Source organism: Poecilia latipinna, unplaced genomic scaffold (genome assembly GCF_001443285.1).
Source record: "Poecilia latipinna isolate Pla-1442-1.1 unplaced genomic scaffold, P_latipinna-1.0 Scaffold81, whole genome shotgun sequence".
NCBI lineage: Eukaryota > Metazoa > Chordata > Actinopteri > Cyprinodontiformes > Poeciliidae > Poecilia > Poecilia latipinna.
Window position 1 is genome coordinate 53973 of NW_015112697.1, and position 18607 is coordinate 72579.

At 38.7% G+C, this 18607-nt stretch overlaps 1 protein-coding gene across 1 annotated transcript in view; it reads right to left on the minus strand.

Moving 5' to 3' along the window:
- LOC106937562 (tensin-3-like) overlaps positions 1-18607 on the minus strand; it is a 51918-nt gene that overhangs the window by 18051 nt on the left and 15260 nt on the right. The window contains exons 13-15 of the mRNA XM_015019127.1: positions 15566-16444; positions 8810-8940; positions 7286-7394 (exon numbers count right to left, since the gene is read on the minus strand). Of these exons, the coding sequence (XP_014874613.1) occupies positions 7286-7394; positions 8810-8940; positions 15566-16444 (1119 nt within the window). The remainder of the gene's footprint in view (positions 1-7285; positions 7395-8809; positions 8941-15565; positions 16445-18607) is intronic.

The window sequence follows — 18607 nt, forward strand, 5'->3', positions numbered from 1 at the left end:
GTGAAAGAATCACTTCTAAGGAAGGAAGGAAGGAACAAAGGTTACAAGAGAGTACATTAAAGAAATGAAGGGAGAAGAGACATTGAAGAAAAGCGCAAAGGACAGAATGATGAAAGAAAAGGTATAGAGGGCACAATTAACAATTGAAGAAGGGAGGACAGAAGAAAGGAAAATGGAAGGAAAGACTCAAAGAAGAACAACACCATTTAGATAACAAGATGCAGAATAAAATCTGGAAATAAAAATTATTTTCATGGTCTAATTTTGTTTTCTATACAATTACAAGCCTAGAAAGTATTTCAATCCAATTCCATACGTTTTCCAAAATGTTGAAGCAACCTTTGGCATTAGATATAAAATACTAGTAACAAGAACAAGCAAAATAGATCTGCAAGCGATCCGAGTCACCTGAAATCTCTCCATCGCCAGATGTATAGAGGCACAAATAGAGGAAGAAGGTGCTTCAGCTGGATCACTTCAGCTAGAGAGACTAGATGTCCATGCCTAAAGAAAATGAAAACCCGATTCCAGGTCTCAAAATTGCAGCTGGGAAAAACATTTCGCATATAAAAATAACCAACTTGGAATATCGGGCATTGATTGCACTGATTCATCGGAAAAAGACTTTTCTGTTGACCTGCATTCCTCACTATAAATGGCTCTGACTATTTAAAAGTAACACAAGACATTAAACCCAAAAATTAAAGCAAGATGTGTTTTTACTTCTTCTGTAAGAACAGCTAAACTACGAATATCTGCATGAAAACGTCGTGCCTTTGATTGGCTGTGACATCTCTGTCGGTAGCCTTCACCACAGTAAGCACCCCAACGAAAACAAGAAAGGCTTTTTCAAAGCAATCAAGGTCAGTAGAGCAGAAATAAAAAGGGGGGGAAACGGCCCCTCTTTGTTAACCACTAATACATCAGCTCACGATGGAGGCCAAAATAAGCCCTTAACAGGATGAGATCATGAACGCAGCAGTGGAACAAACCACCTCATCCTACCAGCAAATATGAGATGTCAGACAGGCTGCAGACGGTGCTATCCAGGAGAATGCAGACTGAGGTAAGTGGGTTTTTTTTCTTTTTTAATGTGTACAAAACAGATGTAAAAAAAAAACAAAAAAAACTGGTTCTTAAAAATATTGTAAAATGCTAGGAAAAGGTGTAAAATTACAGTTGTTTGAAGATGCCAGAGGCCTGTGTACCTACTTCTCCAGGCAATTTCTCAAGGACAAACAGCACAGAAAAATAAATACAATAAGCAGATAAATGTCTGAAAATACCAATTTCACTGAGAAATCATAGCTTTAACAGGCAGCCCAATAAACTTTTAAGCTTTTTGCCACTCATGTGGGCGTGTACATACCAAGAGATGCAGTCATGATGGTGACAGCCCCAGAAGTTATCCCGTTACTGGCCGGTTGTTTCAAAACTTCCAGGGTGTCTCACCTTCCTGTTGCTTTTTCTGCTGCCACCCGTTGGGAATGAATTCTTCCCTTTTTACCCTGAACGTCCGCCTCCTTACTCAGCACTGCCTTTTAAAAGCCAGCCTGAGCTCCACTCGCAGAAGAGATCTTAAGTTTTTGAAGCCGGGATAGTTTTTTTCTCTCATCCACAACTCCTTTCATGCCCCAGATGGAAAAATAAGCCCCCCATTTGTTCTTGCAGTGTTGTGACGCCACTCGACTTCTGGGTTTGTATGGAGGGAGGGACAGAAAGAGGGAGGCGGGGAGGAGGTGTATGGAATTTCTTCCTCCTCCTCTCTTCCTCCATCCCTCCCTCTGTTTTACTGACCACTGAGCATTGTTCCTGCTGGGTCACTGCGAGAGTTTTCCCCCAATCAGAGCGGATTCCAGCGGGGTCAGGGGTGACATGTGGCCTTTTATGGAGCAGCGACAGCGACAGGAGGTGGTGGGGTTCGTAGGGCTTCAAAAAGGCCCCTCTGTCCAGGCATGTGTGTCCACTCCCACCATCTGCTCGCCACAGACACGGAGGACAAAGGCATGCAGACACTTTGACACTGACTCCTGCCATGCGTCTTGTCTTCGCATGTCATAAATTAAAGAGAGGAGCTGGAGATGAATTGAGTTATGTTGTGTTTAGTTTAGTTTTTAGTGAAAGCATGTGCCTCCTTTTAACCTCGGTGTCACAGGAAACGAGCTGACATGGATGTCAACATGTTGCATCTGTTCCTAAAGTTATAAAAATAGACACCAGCATGTTTACATTTCTGCAGAGAAGCTGAAATCAGTTGGAAAACACACTGGAAGATGGAGAAGTGAGGAGCAGTAGCCTAAATATGCTTCCTGAGGTTACCTTTAATGTTTTTGCTTACCCTGTGACACTCAAATCCAAGTTGCAAGCAGAATTAGCTGCCTTATTCTGTCAAGAAATTAAGAAAATAAAAAGTTCGAATGACATTTAAAGTTGTTCGTTGGAGCAAAATGATTAGCTGTAAGAGGACAAGTTTTGGAACGCTTTTATTTATGATTAATTAATTTTCCCATAACAATTCAGAGAAGATTCTTGCATTAGTAAGATTGCTCTACCGCCTTCCCTTTTCTCTACTCAACCTGGGAGCTTTAACTACCAAGACATGCCAAGCTATGAACATAGAAAGGAACCTTACACAGTTTTTTATTGGCTCCCTGGTACCAGATTATGACTCAGAGAATTAACATTTTAAATCCTCCACCTTTGATGGAACTCTGTCATTCAGCCTTTGTTTCCAGTAGAAGAGATGACGTATCCAAGTACCCTGGGACCCTTAAAGATAGGGTATACAGTTTTCCAGGCATGCCTCACTTAAAGAAGACACTAAGACAGACAAAGCACATGCTGGAGAGATTAAATAACCCTTATGTCATAGGAATTCCAAGACTGAACTGAAGAGTATAGTTGGACAGAGGGGCGTCCCTCTTTGATATGTATGTTTTCTTTGCACTCTAACCAAAAAGAGGTGAAAGACACTGGATGAATGGGCTGTTTAATTTTATTCCTAGCTTTTTGGTGAATTTGCTCCTCCTCGAGGGACAACGAGGTGAGGAGCTCGGTCATCCGGGAGGGACTCAGAGTAGAGCCGCTGCTCCTCCATGTCGAGAGGAGCCAGTTGAGGTGGCTCGGGTATCTGGTAAGGATGCCTCCTGGACGCCTCCCTGGTGGGGTGTTCCGGGCACGTCCCACCAGGAGGAGGCCCCGGGGAAGACCCAGGACACGCTGGAGGGACTATGTCTCTCAGCTGGCCTGGGAACGCCTTGGGGTTCCCCCGGAGGAGCTGGAAGAAGTGGCTGGGGAGAGGGGAGTCTGGACCTCCCTTCTGAAGCTGCTGCCCCCACGACCCAACCCCAGATAAGCAGAAGAAAATGGATGGATGGATGGATGGATGGATGGATGGATGGATGGATGGATGGATGGATGGATGGATGGATGGATGGAAGCCTTTAAATTCAGGACGTTCAGGTCATCTGTAGAACTACTTCTGTCGTCATGACATTATAGTATCAACTAGCAGCAACTGCATGATTTTAAAGTGTTTTACTGTTATATATTATGTTAGGACTTTATTTACATATGGTTGAAGGCAAAAAAATACATAAATAATGTTTCTTTCCTAGTTTTGCTTTCCATGTAAAAGAATCCATCATACAGAACAATCTTTTACCTCCAGCTACTAATCCATCATAGCTGTTTAAAAGATAACTTGGCAGCAAAAATATTTTCTGGGTTAACATTACAATTTATTGAGTTAATGTTATTATTGTTATTTATTGTGTATTATGCCTTTTTAATCTCAGGAAAAAGCATCTTTGATTGACATATGGATCTCACAGGGGTGACACAATTACTGCACCATAAAACATCCCTACAGATTGGCACTTGAAGCTTCTAGGGCCCTTGAGCTACCTCTCATTTATTACAGACAACAATTCAAACCATCTGAAGAAGTCTGCGCTGAGACTTTCACCTGACCTTTGACCAGTTAAGTTCAGACAGTTAAGTATTTGCCTGAGAGAGCCATCTGCCTTTTGCTAGATCTCATCTACATTCCTTCCACTGCACTCTGCTTCCTCTGGCTGACCACTTCTGCATATCACTCTTTATTTTGATGTGACCATAAGTACACAATGGAAATTGAGTTGTGTAACGGTTCAGAGTTGCACTTGTGCTGTCATGTACACAGGGAAGTACACAAGTGAAGCAGGGCTTTGGTTTGATTCACATTTGATGGTACTATGAAAGTGTCAGCTGTAAATTTTTATATCTTCAGCGGTCATTGGGCGAGAGGCGAGGTTCACCCTGAACAGGTCGTCAATCCATCATAGAGCAACACAGAGACACACAGGACAAACAACCATGCACACACACTCTATAACTAAGGACAATTAGAGAGATCAATTGATCTGATAGTCATGCTTTTAGACTGTAGTACCCAGAGAGAACCCACATCTCCACAGGGAGAACATGCAAACTCCATTCAGAAAAACCCCAGACCACCAGGATTCAGATCCAGAGTCTTGCTGCAAAGCAACAGCTGCTTATGAAGGCTAACATTTAGAGGTAATAGATATAATATAAATCATATTTAACATTAAATTTTCCACTTTAACCTTAGCTCACAAAACAACCTTCCAACTACAAGCAAAAATGCAAAACAAAACATTGCAAACAAAAGAAAGAAAAACATGTGCTAATCAAACTGTCTGCAACATTTGCCTTTAATGGCATGACTATCTGTTAAAAAAAAAAGATACTATAAAGCTATGAAAAAAAATCTAGTTTGTAATGAAGACGGTTTTAGCTAAAGTAGGGACCTCTACCAACTTCTGAAATTGATATAAGTTCCATCCAGACCAAATAAACCACTTTGAAATGATATAATAAAGAGTTAAATTTAAAAATAGCTGCTTTTCTTCAACATGGTACAAGTTAAACATTTTATTTTTGTTTTGTTTACATTTCAATATGTTACATTACTACATTATATTGCAATATGACAAGAATAATTTCTTTGAGTGTATTCGTTCATTAATGGTAGTTTAACAGTGTGATTAACTTACACTTTTCTCACTTCTGTTTCCTTATTTTTGATTCATATCATATGGTTGGATTTTGTTGAAATGCACATTCCTAACTGTAATATATATTATATTATAGGACTGAAAATGTTTATACATTTTAAATCATGTGAAATTCAGGCCTGACAGACTGAACTGCCCTCTAACTACCACCAGAAATGCAAAACATTACACTAATCTGCTCATCTCTATATGTCAGCAAAAAAGAAACCAATGCGTTTAACAGCATCATTAACAGTTGTTGCAACAGTTAAAATATGTTTGGCTTATACAACTGAAATGTTGAAGCTTTAACCTTTGTTCAAGAATAGTGTTTTTCAGTGTAAGGCTTAGATTGAGCAAAACTCAAAGAAAAAGTTAACTGTAAGCTCAAATAAAAGAGCCCTTTGTCTTTAGTTCATAGACGTGCAGCCGTGGCACAATTTATAATGACTTAAAATAAAATGACAATTATTTAAATGGATAATCTTACTGCTCCTGGCGAGACACAGCAAATTATTTCCCAGACAGCTGTTTGCGTTTAATGTGGGAAACAGGAAACTGTTGTCTGAGTCCCAAAATGTCAGGAACCAAAAGACATTTTGTGCCCTTTTCTGTTTCACAGGGAGAAAAAATCAGGTGCTTTTCTGTTCTGTCTTTCAACAACTCTCCCTCTATCCTATCGGCCCCTGCTCCACCGAACATGCTTACAACAAAGCAGAACTGCCCTTTAAGGGGGCAAACTGTTCAAAACACACAGAAAAAAGGGCACTAGGAATAGCATGACCATTAATATCAGCAAAACATTCAACCTAACTTTAGTGCAGAACAACAGTGTCTCAAATCAGATATAAGCTCCGACCTCTGAAAGACAATCGTGTTTTTGACACTACAGTAAATTCCTGCTGCAGCTGTGAGCTGAATATCTGCTCAGGCAGGATGTTCAAACAACAACAGACCCTCCCCTCTTCTCCTGTACCCTCCCTGAACAGGACACGAGTGGACATCCTGTCAGCAGAGCTCCTTTCCTCTGTTAGCTATTATTAGCAGGAATCCAGCCTCAGCTTATCCCACAGGGCCTTAGCGGGCTATGCAATCCCATCTCTGAAATTATTGAAATGTCTAATCCTAATTGATTAAAAATAAGTCTGCCTTTGAGTCACCAAAATCAAAAAGTCATGTTCACATGTCCAGCCAGTAAACACAAACTCCGGACAAGGTGTGTGTTTTTGGTGTATTAAGCCATAAGGACATTCCAACCCTCTCCTGATCCTTGTTCATCTGAAATCAAGAGATTAACTCTTAATCAGACACACACAATCATACACGAAGCTTTACAGAAGTACTCATGAACTTTTCTCTCTCTTTTTTTTTTTGTCCCATTAAATAAACAAGCTATAATGTATTTTATTTGGTTTTAATGTGATAGACCAAGACAAAGTGGCGCATCACTATCAGGTGGGGGAAAAAGTGGGAGAATCTGTTTGTACGTGACATCAGCTACTTATCAGGCACTATAAATCTGATCTTTACAGAAGAGTGGCAAGAAGAAACACATTGTTGATATCCCACGTTAAAAGTGTCAAATTACATGAAAGGGACACAACAGTGATGACAGTAACACGTTGCTCTAATATGACCACTTTCTACTTAATGGGTTATTATTTCCAAACCAATAATCAGATTAAAATAATTCATCCAAGTCATTGTGCGTTATAATTTTTGACTTTGTAAAAAATTATATTTGCTTTCTTCTTGTGTCACGGTGAGTGGCGTTACATAGGTGACACGTCATGTTTTCAGCATGATGACAATTCATGTTAACTGGGGGTAATTTTGTCATATTTACTGCAGAGTCTGTTCCATGGATGGATGGAAAGCAGATTGGAAGGCAACTTTACATAAAAAGCCAAAGGCACATAGACATGCAAATTTGAGGGAGATGGTATCAAATCCGCAACAAAGTGAAAAAGTTCAGGGAATATGGGTAATTTTATGCGAAGTGCTGCATCTTGCCAAGTATTCATTTTGTGGGGGGGAGAAAAAAACTACCTTGTGTCCACTGGCAGACAGTGGGACAGTTGGTCCCACTGTCTGCCAGCACCGAGTTGGGAAAACTCAGAGAAATGTTTCACTAGAAAGAAAAGGGGGAAAAAAACTGATAAGATTTCCAAATGCAGACACACCCACGGCCACAGGGGCTCAATTTTTTTGACATCATATCTTACCATAGGGCGTTGGAGGAGACAATGGGAATGCCGGAGTCGCTGGGATGAAGTCAGAGTTGTCCACTTGTCCGCGGTAATCCACACTGTTAGTTTTGTAGAGATGACCATGCTTTAAAAAGACCAGCAAGGAGAACGAGGTGAGGAGAAAACAAAGAATGAGCATCGGAAATGTTTTTTATGAAGTGCTAAGAGGTGACAACCTCCCCCCTCACACACATAAACACACAGCAGCAGACATCAGTCTTGTGATCTGTGTGTGGCTGCAATGTGTGTTTTGGTGTAAACACTCAGGCCATTCATGCAACACGGGCAAAAGGCTGGGTGAAAGAAAAGAAAAGTCCAGATTTTCCAAAACAAAAAAGCCAAACATACAGTGACACCTAAATGTTTTGGAAGTGCATAAATGATTTGTCTCTTTAGGTTTCTATGGGGACTTTTAAGATAGTTTTAAGACTGCTCTCCAATGAATCTGCTTCACATTTATTCAAGCTCTTAATAACTTAAAAACGTTTTTAACAAAAACAAATTTTCTACTGTATTTTCCCAAAATGATCAACTAACTTTATTTCTGAAGTTTTGCTGGTTTATCAAGGTGGAAAAAATCAAGACATCCCTGAGAGTCCAGCAAGCTGTATAACTGTCTCCTCCTTCAAAAACAGTAAAACTAAGATCAGATTGTCACAAGTGCAGAGTTTGCTCATCACTGGCATCAGGTGGGTGTGAGAGCAAATGTGTTCACAATGAAGTACAGACCATTGGACACGAAGGAAAGTAACAGAGTCAGTCTAGTCCGATGAGTAAAAAGTTGAAGGACACATCAAAACTCAACAAAAAGTTCATATGTGCCTAACATCTCGAGAAGAAAAAGTAAGAGCTTCCCTGAGCTCTGTGTGGCGCCAACAGTTAAGCATCCTGATACAATCCAGGTGTTGGGATGCTTCTCCTACAGTACGGACCCAAGAGCACTGAAATGATTAAAGGCTGGGGTCAAAACATTCTGCAGCGGCAACTTTATCCAACGATCCAGGAAAAATTTGGCGGTGATTTATTTTCTGGCGGGATGGAGCATTTTGTCATGCCGAAAAAGTGTTTATGAAGAAGCTAAAACATCACAGCGCTGAGATTTTGGACCTATTCTCAGAAAAGTTTATATATTTTGAAATGCCAAAAGCAGGTGGAGATCTCTTCAAAAGAAATTCTTCACTTTTATTCAACATTTTGAAGCTGTAGGTACTTTTCTTGTCCGCAATTTTATTTTTACTAAAATGTTTTAGGTTTATGCTCTTCGCACCCTATATTGCGACTTTATTTTTTTTAAAATAAAGTCTAATTTATTCATGAGCTCCAAATGTTACCTGATAAAATAATTTGTATACCTCTGTATGTGTAACGGCAGCAAAAAGACATTGAAAATGAGTGAGCAAGCACATTTTAGAGCACAAAAGCTCTAAATCCAAAATGATTTAATCATCCTCCCCTTCTTTCTACCTGCCAGTAAGTCAGCTGAGTTGAAACTGAGTTTACCTGGGAGCTTGAGAAGGAGGGGCTGTTGGCTGGGGAGCCTTTAAAGCTCTGAGCTCCGCCTCTTTTCCATCCTGGACTCTGAGGGCCACCATAGTCCATCACATCGCTGACATGTTTCTGCTGTTTCCACCCTGATCAGGGGAATAAAGAGGCAGAGGAGGGAGGGAGGGAGCCAGACAGTAAAACAGATTATAATCTGACACGCAATCCGTTTGAGAATCAAACTCAGTCATGTGTTCTGTTGCTACACACATTTACACACACAAACAGTCTAGTTATGTTTTTAAAAAAGCATGACGTTAAACTAAATCGACACTTTGTTGTAAACACATGCCGACTTGGCAATAAAGGGCGATGACAGTAATTAGTGTTTGCCGTGTTTGCGTTCAACAAAAGCTTCTCTCCATGTGTTTTATCAGTGGAGGTACAGCTAGTGTGACTAATAGAGCCTGCACCATAAACAGATGGTGAAACATCGCAGTGTCTCGCCTGAAAAACATCTGCTATAACAATCTTTGTTTTTTTTTCTTTTCTTATTGATACAATAGTGTCCTCTGAGTTCAGATGTATGCTGAAGTCTGTTCTAAATATGCATGCTTCCAAGCTGAAATAAATTATTTTGAGAAACCAAATTGTAAATAGGCTGATTTCATTAACTAACACAGAAGAAATTCTGAGTCTTTGTCGTTCTCCAGTTCGAATAATAAAAGCATCAGTGACACTGTCAAAATACTGACACTAAATCTAGCAATCAAGAGGAAGGGAGCGAAGGGAGCGAAGTACAAGCAGTGCTCACAGGATTTCTAAAACGTAGTCGTTTGTGGATAAAAAGTTCTTTGAAGACCGCAGAGGCTGCTGGGTTTGTCGTTTTATTGATGTACCACTGATTTTCAGACACTTCAACCTGTTATGCTTGGCTTTAAAGTCTCTGCTGCTGATATTTAGAGGGTCAAAACCTGGGAATAGGCTAAAATTTTAAGGGCTCAATTTTAGCCACCCAAAACGTCTCATAAAAGAAAAGCTGGAAAGAGCCACTGCAACTAAGCCAGCTACTGTCCCTGCAGCGGGCCGGCCAAAAAAGCTTCCATGGACGTCTCAAGTATCACCTAATGTCCACCACATTTGTTACAGGACTGTAGTCTTTTCAGGAAGATGAGAGGGTGAAGGCATTATGTTAAAACTTCAAAAGCATTCCAGAATGCTTACAAGTTCCTCCTTCAAACCGTTCCCTGAAAACACTCACTATAATAATGAACCAAGACAAGTGTTAGTTACAGCTCAAAATGCGCCTGGGAGGAAATATCAGCTTCCAATACTTTGACACGTCAATCTGCTGATGTACAAACACTCAGACCCCGTTTCCGGCACATGAATTCTAGGTTGCAGCCAAGACTAATAAGTAAAGGATGAGCGGTAGATGTTGAAGGAAAGACACTAACAAGAGTTGTCTGAGTTGCTGAAAAGGACATTCCTGTTCGTCCCAGATAAACCAAATTCTCACTGCTCTGTTTCTCACTGTTTCTCAAGCAGATGGCATCACAGAGGTCACAGAATAAGATTTACTGTTCTTCCAGGCGCTGTCCCAGTGGATATGATGTAATGAATTCACCATACAGCATGTACCATCAGGTTGTGGAGAACCAGGCAAGGAGGGACAATATGGAGAATTAAAGGAGTTTCCAAAAAAGCATCATCAATGATTTGTTGAGTTTCTCTTGCTTTCTGAAATGCAGTACTTTTATATTCCGTCATATCTTTGCATTTTTGCTGGTACAAAAATATAAAATTTCAATTTTGAGCAATAACTTTTTGAAAAAGGTTGTTACAGCAGGCTAGCAGTCCTTGAACTTTAAGATTCAAGGATAAAATTACAAATTCACGCATTACATTTTTTTAGAATTTCTAAAATATTAATGATTTTTCCAGAATTAATTTACGGAAACTTTAATTAAAGCTTTCCACACACATTACATTGACATGCAGAGTTAACTGGAGCTAAATGGTGGCTCATCGATTTACTTGAATCTCAATCTTTGTTCCAGATCCAATCGCATTTTGGACTGCCTTGCAAAAAAACCAAGTATGTTAAATCAATATTTCGTAAAAATGCCCACATGGGGCATGGACTGTTGAAAGCATTACAGGAACAGAGGAAAGCTTCAGCATTCAATGTACAAATGGTTTCCAAGTGTCAGTCATTCCTACGCCCATGCTCAATTTAAACTGTTCCACTCTGAAATGAGACAATCCTTCAAGAAGCCAATTCACCATGAGATATTGCTCATTCCTTGTATGTAAACCGTCATGACGCCAAAATGCTCTCAGAGGTTATGTATACACACGTCACACCCGCAGGAAACATAAACACCTGTTATTTCTTCCCCTTATTAAGGAACAATAAATGAGATCAAGAAAATATCCAAAATAAACATTCAGTGCTATTTGTTTTTAGATTTTCCAGTTTAGCTTAGTTCTCAGGTGGTTTCTGTTTTTTTTTTTTTTTTTTGGTTTTTTTGTAGTTTAGTTTTTTTTTCTCCCCTGCATCACAGAAATCCCTCATCTCTTGGTGTGAACACACAAAACTTCAGGTTAGGGTTAATCTGCCTTCATCTGTGATTTGTACCCATAATCATTGTATCTTTTTTAGTCACTTGAACCCACTTCACGTTACGTGTGGTTGCATAATATAACCTCAGGGTCTGTATATTTCCAGTGACAACAAGGCAAGCGGTAGAGTAAACACATCATTGTGTGTCACATACGGAGAAGCTTTGGTTATCACTGCGTACACACCAGAGTCCTCCACTACCTGTTCGACTGAATTCTCCCAAACTTCAGCAAAACCCACATTTACAAACCTCTGTCCTACAACAAACATACATACTTCTGTCTTAAATGGAGATTTCCACCAATTGGTGGTGATTTGTACCTGGAAAAAAACCCCAGGAAAATAGAGCACATCACCCCAGATCTAAAGTCCTTACACTGGCTCACTGTAGCTCAGAGAATAAACTTTAAAATACTGTTGTTAGTTTACAAATCATTGAACGGCTTGGCACCACTGCACATTAAAGATCTGTTGTTGTTCTATCAACTTTCCAGAGCTCTGCATTCCCAAAACCAGAACCAAACACGGAGAAGCAGCATTCAGTTTTTCTTCAGAAAACTGCAAGAAACACTGAGTTCCTTTAAATCAAGAATAAAAAGTCACCTGTTTAGAACTGATTTTGAACCATAATAAATGAAACATTGATCAACATATTTGTCTGATTTTGGTGATGGCACTCATCAAATATAATGTTTGTTCAATTGTTAACTGTATGGTATATTCTTTAAAACTTTCTAATTGTGTGTTTTTGTTATTTAAAGTACTTTCAACCGCCTTGCTGCTGAAATGTGCTATACAAACAAATAGTTTGAATCAGCAAAACGAAACCATGAAATTCAGTCTTAAGATCTTCATTCACCTGAACATGCTGGAAATTGTGTACTTTAGAAAGTGAGGCAGCATAAGTGTTTTCAGCATAATGGCCAATTCTTTTAAAAAATATTCTAGATAACATCTGGGATTGATCTTCTTTGCAGTGCCACTACAGTTTAACAGTAATAAATTGTACTTGTCTTATCACACTTTTTCTCAGTCTGGTAATGCTTGATGTGATATTTATTTTAAATAGGCGTAGGTGGAGCCTTATTTTTACAAGCAGAATTGTCGCAATTGGGCTTTATTTAAAAGTAATTTATGGTTTTTCCATAGTTTCACTGTCTGCATAGCAAATCTTGACACAATGCTTGCCATGTTTTTGTGCAATTGTCAGCTCAAATTTGGACTCTAAGGAACCTAGAGAACCTTCAAGGATTGACACAAGTGACAAGTGACATATTTCTGACAGACAGGCAGACATTGAAAACCATAAAAAATCTTTAAAGCTTCTCATCGTAAGAAGAGTTTCTGTCTCCTAAAGTTTGGCCTTTTAAACATTTAAAGGGAAAGTATGTCTTAAACCTAGGCAACACTTTAAGTTTGAAAATATATTAATAAAGTTTGTGTTTCCATCATCTTTAAAACCAAATAATTTAATTTCAAAATATACTTTTTTTTGCCACACCAAGAGTGTTTTGAAGCCACAACTGTAAAACAAGGAGTTTGAAACTTAACTGAAATAAAAAAATTCTCACGAGAATTTAACAAATGCAAATGGACTGTTGACCACAAAGAGAGCGACAAAGGGAGCACTTTTCATTTCTCCAATAATCCTGTAATGCAAGAAATATGTACAGGAATTTGACAGATTTATTGTCGCCTGAAAAAAAAAAACCCGTCTCGGTTCAATAACAGCTGCAAGGCTATCAGAGATAGCTTTAATGGACTCAGTCAGACCATTGAGGAAACGCTGGTATTCCTGTCACTAGTGCATACAGTTGAAAATATACACTATATAAAAAGACACATATGCATTTTTTTATTCTGTGAAATCAGAATAAACTCTTCCTGTTTTAGATCAGTTAGGATTTCCAGATTTGCTAAATGCCAGACTAATGAGAGCATTTTGAAGGCATTTTTTTTATTACTTTCAAAGTCAAGTTTAAATACACTAAAATTACTCTGTATTTAAACAATCTGGGACTTTTAATATCATCTCTTTGGAAACTCCTGAAAGAAATTTGGTTGTGCTTTATTTTGTGCACAATGACAATAAAAAGAATTTTGGAGTTGTAGCACACACTCCTGCTGTGAAGTTTGTTGATATACTTTATTGATGGGAAGTTAAATGTTGTTGTAACTCATTAATTGGAAGTCTTAGTATTTTTTAATTGAATTTCAAAGATCACTTCTGGTTTCAACTATACGTACCTGTTGATGATGTAGGAAGATGCATTCCTTAAACATGCAGCGCATATGATATTATCATATGCAATATGGTTGCATATGATAGCATGGAGTCATATTTTGCATGTTAAAATATGATTGCATATTCTAGCATGTAATCATATTGTACTGTAACATATACGATATGATTGCATGCTAAAATGGGCAGCAGTGTGATTTTATTGGACATATCAACAAATTTCACCGCATGAGTGCTACAACTCTGTGTACATATCTGGCAGATTTAGATTTTAAAAAATAGTTTAATCCAACCAAGATGTTTGTGTAAAACTGAGACAAACATCTCTGAAAAGATAAAAAATGTAAGAGCAGGATCATTAAAAAAATATGTTTTACATATTAAAAATTGCATAAAAAAATTATTCATTTCACAATAATCACTAAAAAGTCCCTTTTTAGTTGCCAAGCAGTTTTTTGCAGGTTTCCACTAGTATTTTAAAAATGTATTGATGATTCCAAGTCTTTGATGTTAGAATACTTTCTCGTCACTGCTTTAATCTGTAGCTCTCTTCACAGATTCCCTATCAGAATGAAGCCAGTGTTTAAATTACTATTATTATCTGATTATAATTAAACAATGTGGAGATGCTCACAAGATGTAGTTTAAAAGTGTATAATTTAAAAAAATTATGCTGACATTTTGTTGTGTACCATGTACTGACAAAAACATAATGTGACGCACTATACAAGAGTGGTATAACAAAAGCAACAGACATACTTTGTAGACATGACAAAGCTTGATCTTTCTCAAAATGTGCTGAATAACTTCATATTTAGATTCACACTAACACGCACAGCAAGATATAAAAAAAACAACAAAAAAAACGAAGTAGTAGGGCTACACCTCTTCAGACTGAAAAGCATGAATAATGTTAACCACTCATAATTATAAAATATACTAAAATTGTGAGATTTTCAGATACAATTACAACAGCTGCACTGCAAATATGAAGTATAATATTTGTATAATGACATACAGCAGGAGTGGCAAGAACTGGAGGAGAAATTTAAATGCTCCATGCAGCTACTCTTTTTAAAACTGATTTTTTATTCTTTTTTTTTAATATAGACCATGGTCTCTGAAACATTTTTGTCACTTCCTTCAACTCTCTGAGCAAATAATCACAGAAATCATCATGGTATGAACTAATTTTCAAGCTAGTGACTTATGCTTATTTCACACTTTTTTGTAGGCCTTTTCTGAATTTTGGACATGGAAATGGTAAGCTGCAAGTCCAAACACAATAGAACAAGAAACTTTTCAATAAAAGATGTTCTTTATATTTCATTAGCAGTTGGGCTGGACAATAAATCAATAACAATGTATATATTGTGACAGACACACAGTCAGTGTGAATAAATAATACATCTGATATAAAATTGAATTTTCAATATATAAAATATTCATTGAACTCCAATTAAGAACGTATCCAAAGATGAAGAGAGAGGAAAAGCTTCAGCTGTTCTCACTCCCAGCGCAGAAAGGTTGGTGGCATCAACTAACTCACTCACTCGACCTTTTAAGTAACTTGGGCATCAGCAGTTTCATGTTTCATCACTGTTTGCCTCATAACTGCTTTAAGATAGACAATGACACGAGGAAAAACTGTGGTCAATGAAGGAAATGTCACACACCACCAATTTGGCGGCATTTCAGATTCGTAAATCAAAAAAACAATCGGTAATTATCGATTTTGACTGATGCAAACTGTTTATTGTGATACGTTTTTTCTGCCCGAACTGGCAGATAACCCTTCTGCAAAACTATAACATGACGCTTCTGTGATTTTTCATGGGTGTTGGTAGGACAGATATTTTCTAACAGCTCTCATACATTTTACATCAAGCATTTTGTTTAATGTTACCTGACTGATGGGTTTGTCCTTTGTGGCTTAGGCCGTTGGTGTGCAGAGAGGCCGAGCGGGACAGAGGAGAACATCTAGTGGGAACCGGAACAAAAGTGGGGTCTAAGTCCAGAATCAGCTTGTTCAGCTGCTCAATGGACTCGTCGATGTCTGTATTTAAGGAGGCCAGTTCATCTTCTTGACAGGATGAAGTTGTATTTTCAGGCTGTCTGTTGTCCTGGTCTAACAAGCCTCTCTTCACTGCTTCCCTGCTGCTTAATCCTCGTGTTGGTGTATCAGGAAGCTCCAGAGGTGCTGGTCTCTCTTTCTTCGACCAGCTGGCTCCCTGCTCAGGGATGGGATCCACCATCTGCTGCTGTCGAACCCAGGAGTGAGTGGAGTACTCTGTTTGGGCTTGTCTCTGAGTTGCAGGTACTTTTTCAGAAGGAAGTGAGAAAACGCTGCTCGAGTCTGGAGCCTGTGAAGGAGAACCTTCGTCCTCGTCATCAAGAATATCCGTCTCCCTCTCGCTTGATGAAACGTCGCCATTGATGGTGGCTCCCAGTCCGGACTCATCTCCAGTCACCTTTCCATCACCAGCACCAGAAGAACCCAGTTCAGTCATGACCTCCAGAAGAGCCTGGATTGGGTCTGACTCAGCCCCAAAACTCAGCTTCTCAGCCTGGCTACAGGTGTCCTGCGTGGCTCCTCTTCTTTGTCCGACTCCGGTCCGCCCCTGTGAGGCAACGGAGAGGCCCGAGTCACTGCTGGCTGACGGCGCTCTGTCGCTGCAGCTCGGGCTGATAGGCGGCAGAGGGTACAGAGCTCCTTCCTCAGTGCTCTTCTTCCTCACTTTGGAGTATAAATCTCTATTTCCAGATTCAGACACATGGGGAGGGCCTGGAAGGAGACAGAAATCACTCTGGTCAATTTAAAAAAATAGAGAATCACCACTTTTGGAAGATTCTTTTGCCGTTTTTACTAAACTTAAACCAGACGACAGGCAGCATTTGAGATAAAACACGGACACTCTGGCTTTGCAAACATCTCAAAAACATGAGTAAAATATTTTTCCCAGATCAGGCAGAGATAAAATTAATGTGATGACAAGATGAAAAACCCTATAATCAGTACTTTGTTGCGATTCTTCTAGTTTTTCTCTCAACTTTAATACTTTGAAGACTTTGCTTCATCATCAAGACTTCATCACCAGCAAACTTGCTGTGAATTAATGTAATTCCTTCAAAATAATGACTGAGATTGATGTATCTCTGTTACCCAACATGCAGTCCCACATCAACAAATGCTCTAGCATCATGTCCTCCATACACTTTTCTCTCAGTCTTGCTTTTTTGTGCTTATGTGTTAATCATGTTTTTTTTTTTGTCATTTCTTTTCCGATCATGAAAATAACAATAGTAATAAATTTTATTTGTACTACCCTTTACATTATCAAAATCTCAAAATGTTAACAGAAATGACTTAAAAACAACAATTTAAACAAAAAAACAGCTAAAATATTAAGCATCTTTTGAAGGGGTGAGAAGTTCTTTGAGTTAAGGAAGTTAATTTCCATTCATGTGTTGATGAGTGAAGAGGGGGATTTTGTAAGTTATCCCACTGCATTGTGGGATGGGAAGATAGTGAAAAGAATAAAGAATAAGTGTAATGTGTTCATATTTTTGCGCTCTCGTCAGGATCCTAGCTGGAGCCTCTGGAGCCTCCTGGAAGATATCCCAAGGTAAAGGTAAAGGTAATTTTATTTATATAGCACATTTTTAGCAATAAGGCAATACAAAGTGCAAGGAGTACAACTTTACATCAATCCGGTCTGGAGGAGACAATGGCATAGATCCGTTTTCCCGAATCTGGTGGAGTGAGAGAGGATCAAAGTCTGGTAATGTTAAAAAGTTAATGGAAGTAGATCTTTCTGGTCTACATGACATTCAAAGGTGAGGTGGGAGCTCATTTTAACTCTGAGGTTTGTAACTGACGGGGAAAAGAGGATGTTGTGACTAGAAGAAGTGATGCCGATCACAGTAGATGACTGGATCTGGCAGGGAATGATCAACATTACTTATGTTTTGATGTTTTGATGATGATGATGAAGATAAAATGCAGAAATTACTATGTGTTATCTGTGCTGATGTTTTGTTTTCTCAGATCTGTCTGGATTTCTCTGGAACATTTTATTTGTATTTGCTTTGAGCTGAAAAAATAGCGAATGTATTTTTTTTTAAATATTCTGTGTTGATTTATTGTTTAGACAATTTTCATAATCTCTTTGATTGCTTCCACTGACAGCTCTCCCTTTGGGTGAATGTTTCACTGTTTTCCTTTCTAAAATTATTGCTTACTAAGTAATTTGTTCTTCTTTATTTTTCCCAGGTTCGCTTGTAAACTGTTTCTCATGACAATAATCTATAGCTCTGAGATTTAATGGTAAAAAACATACATTTAAATAGGAAAAAAAAACAACACACTAGCAATCTGCTGTAATTATGTTTTCTGATTGTTGTTTACTGACTCTTGCAATTTGTCTCTGAATCACTTAAATTCTACTGGAAAACTCCAATTTACAGTCAAAACTGATTGCATACAGTGGAGTGTGCACCTGCATCACCACAGCCCATGAGTCAGGACTTCAGACACACTTGGCGTAGAAAACACAATAATCTTTTTGTGGAGGCTGACAGGACCATGCGTGAGTCTGCATGTCACCAGGAAAAGGACGTGTTCATCACAGTTGTCTACCTGGGGTCAGACAAAAGTGAGTGTGTTGACTCACATATAGTTTGAATAGCAAGAGATCTGATTAACAGCTCTTCTAGCTAGTAGGACCAAATTGGTCCTGGTCTCACTGAAAAATCAAACCAGCATCTCCACAAAACTTGTCAGCAGAATGTGAAGCGTTCCAAAACTGAGTGGTAGACGACTGATTTGGTTGCCCTCCTCTCTTCCTTCAGAATCTGGAACATTGGTTCCAAATGTAATGCACAATTTACTTTTAATTGAGTAGAAGACTTTGGAACTATTTTTCTTTCAAAATAAGTAACTGCTCAC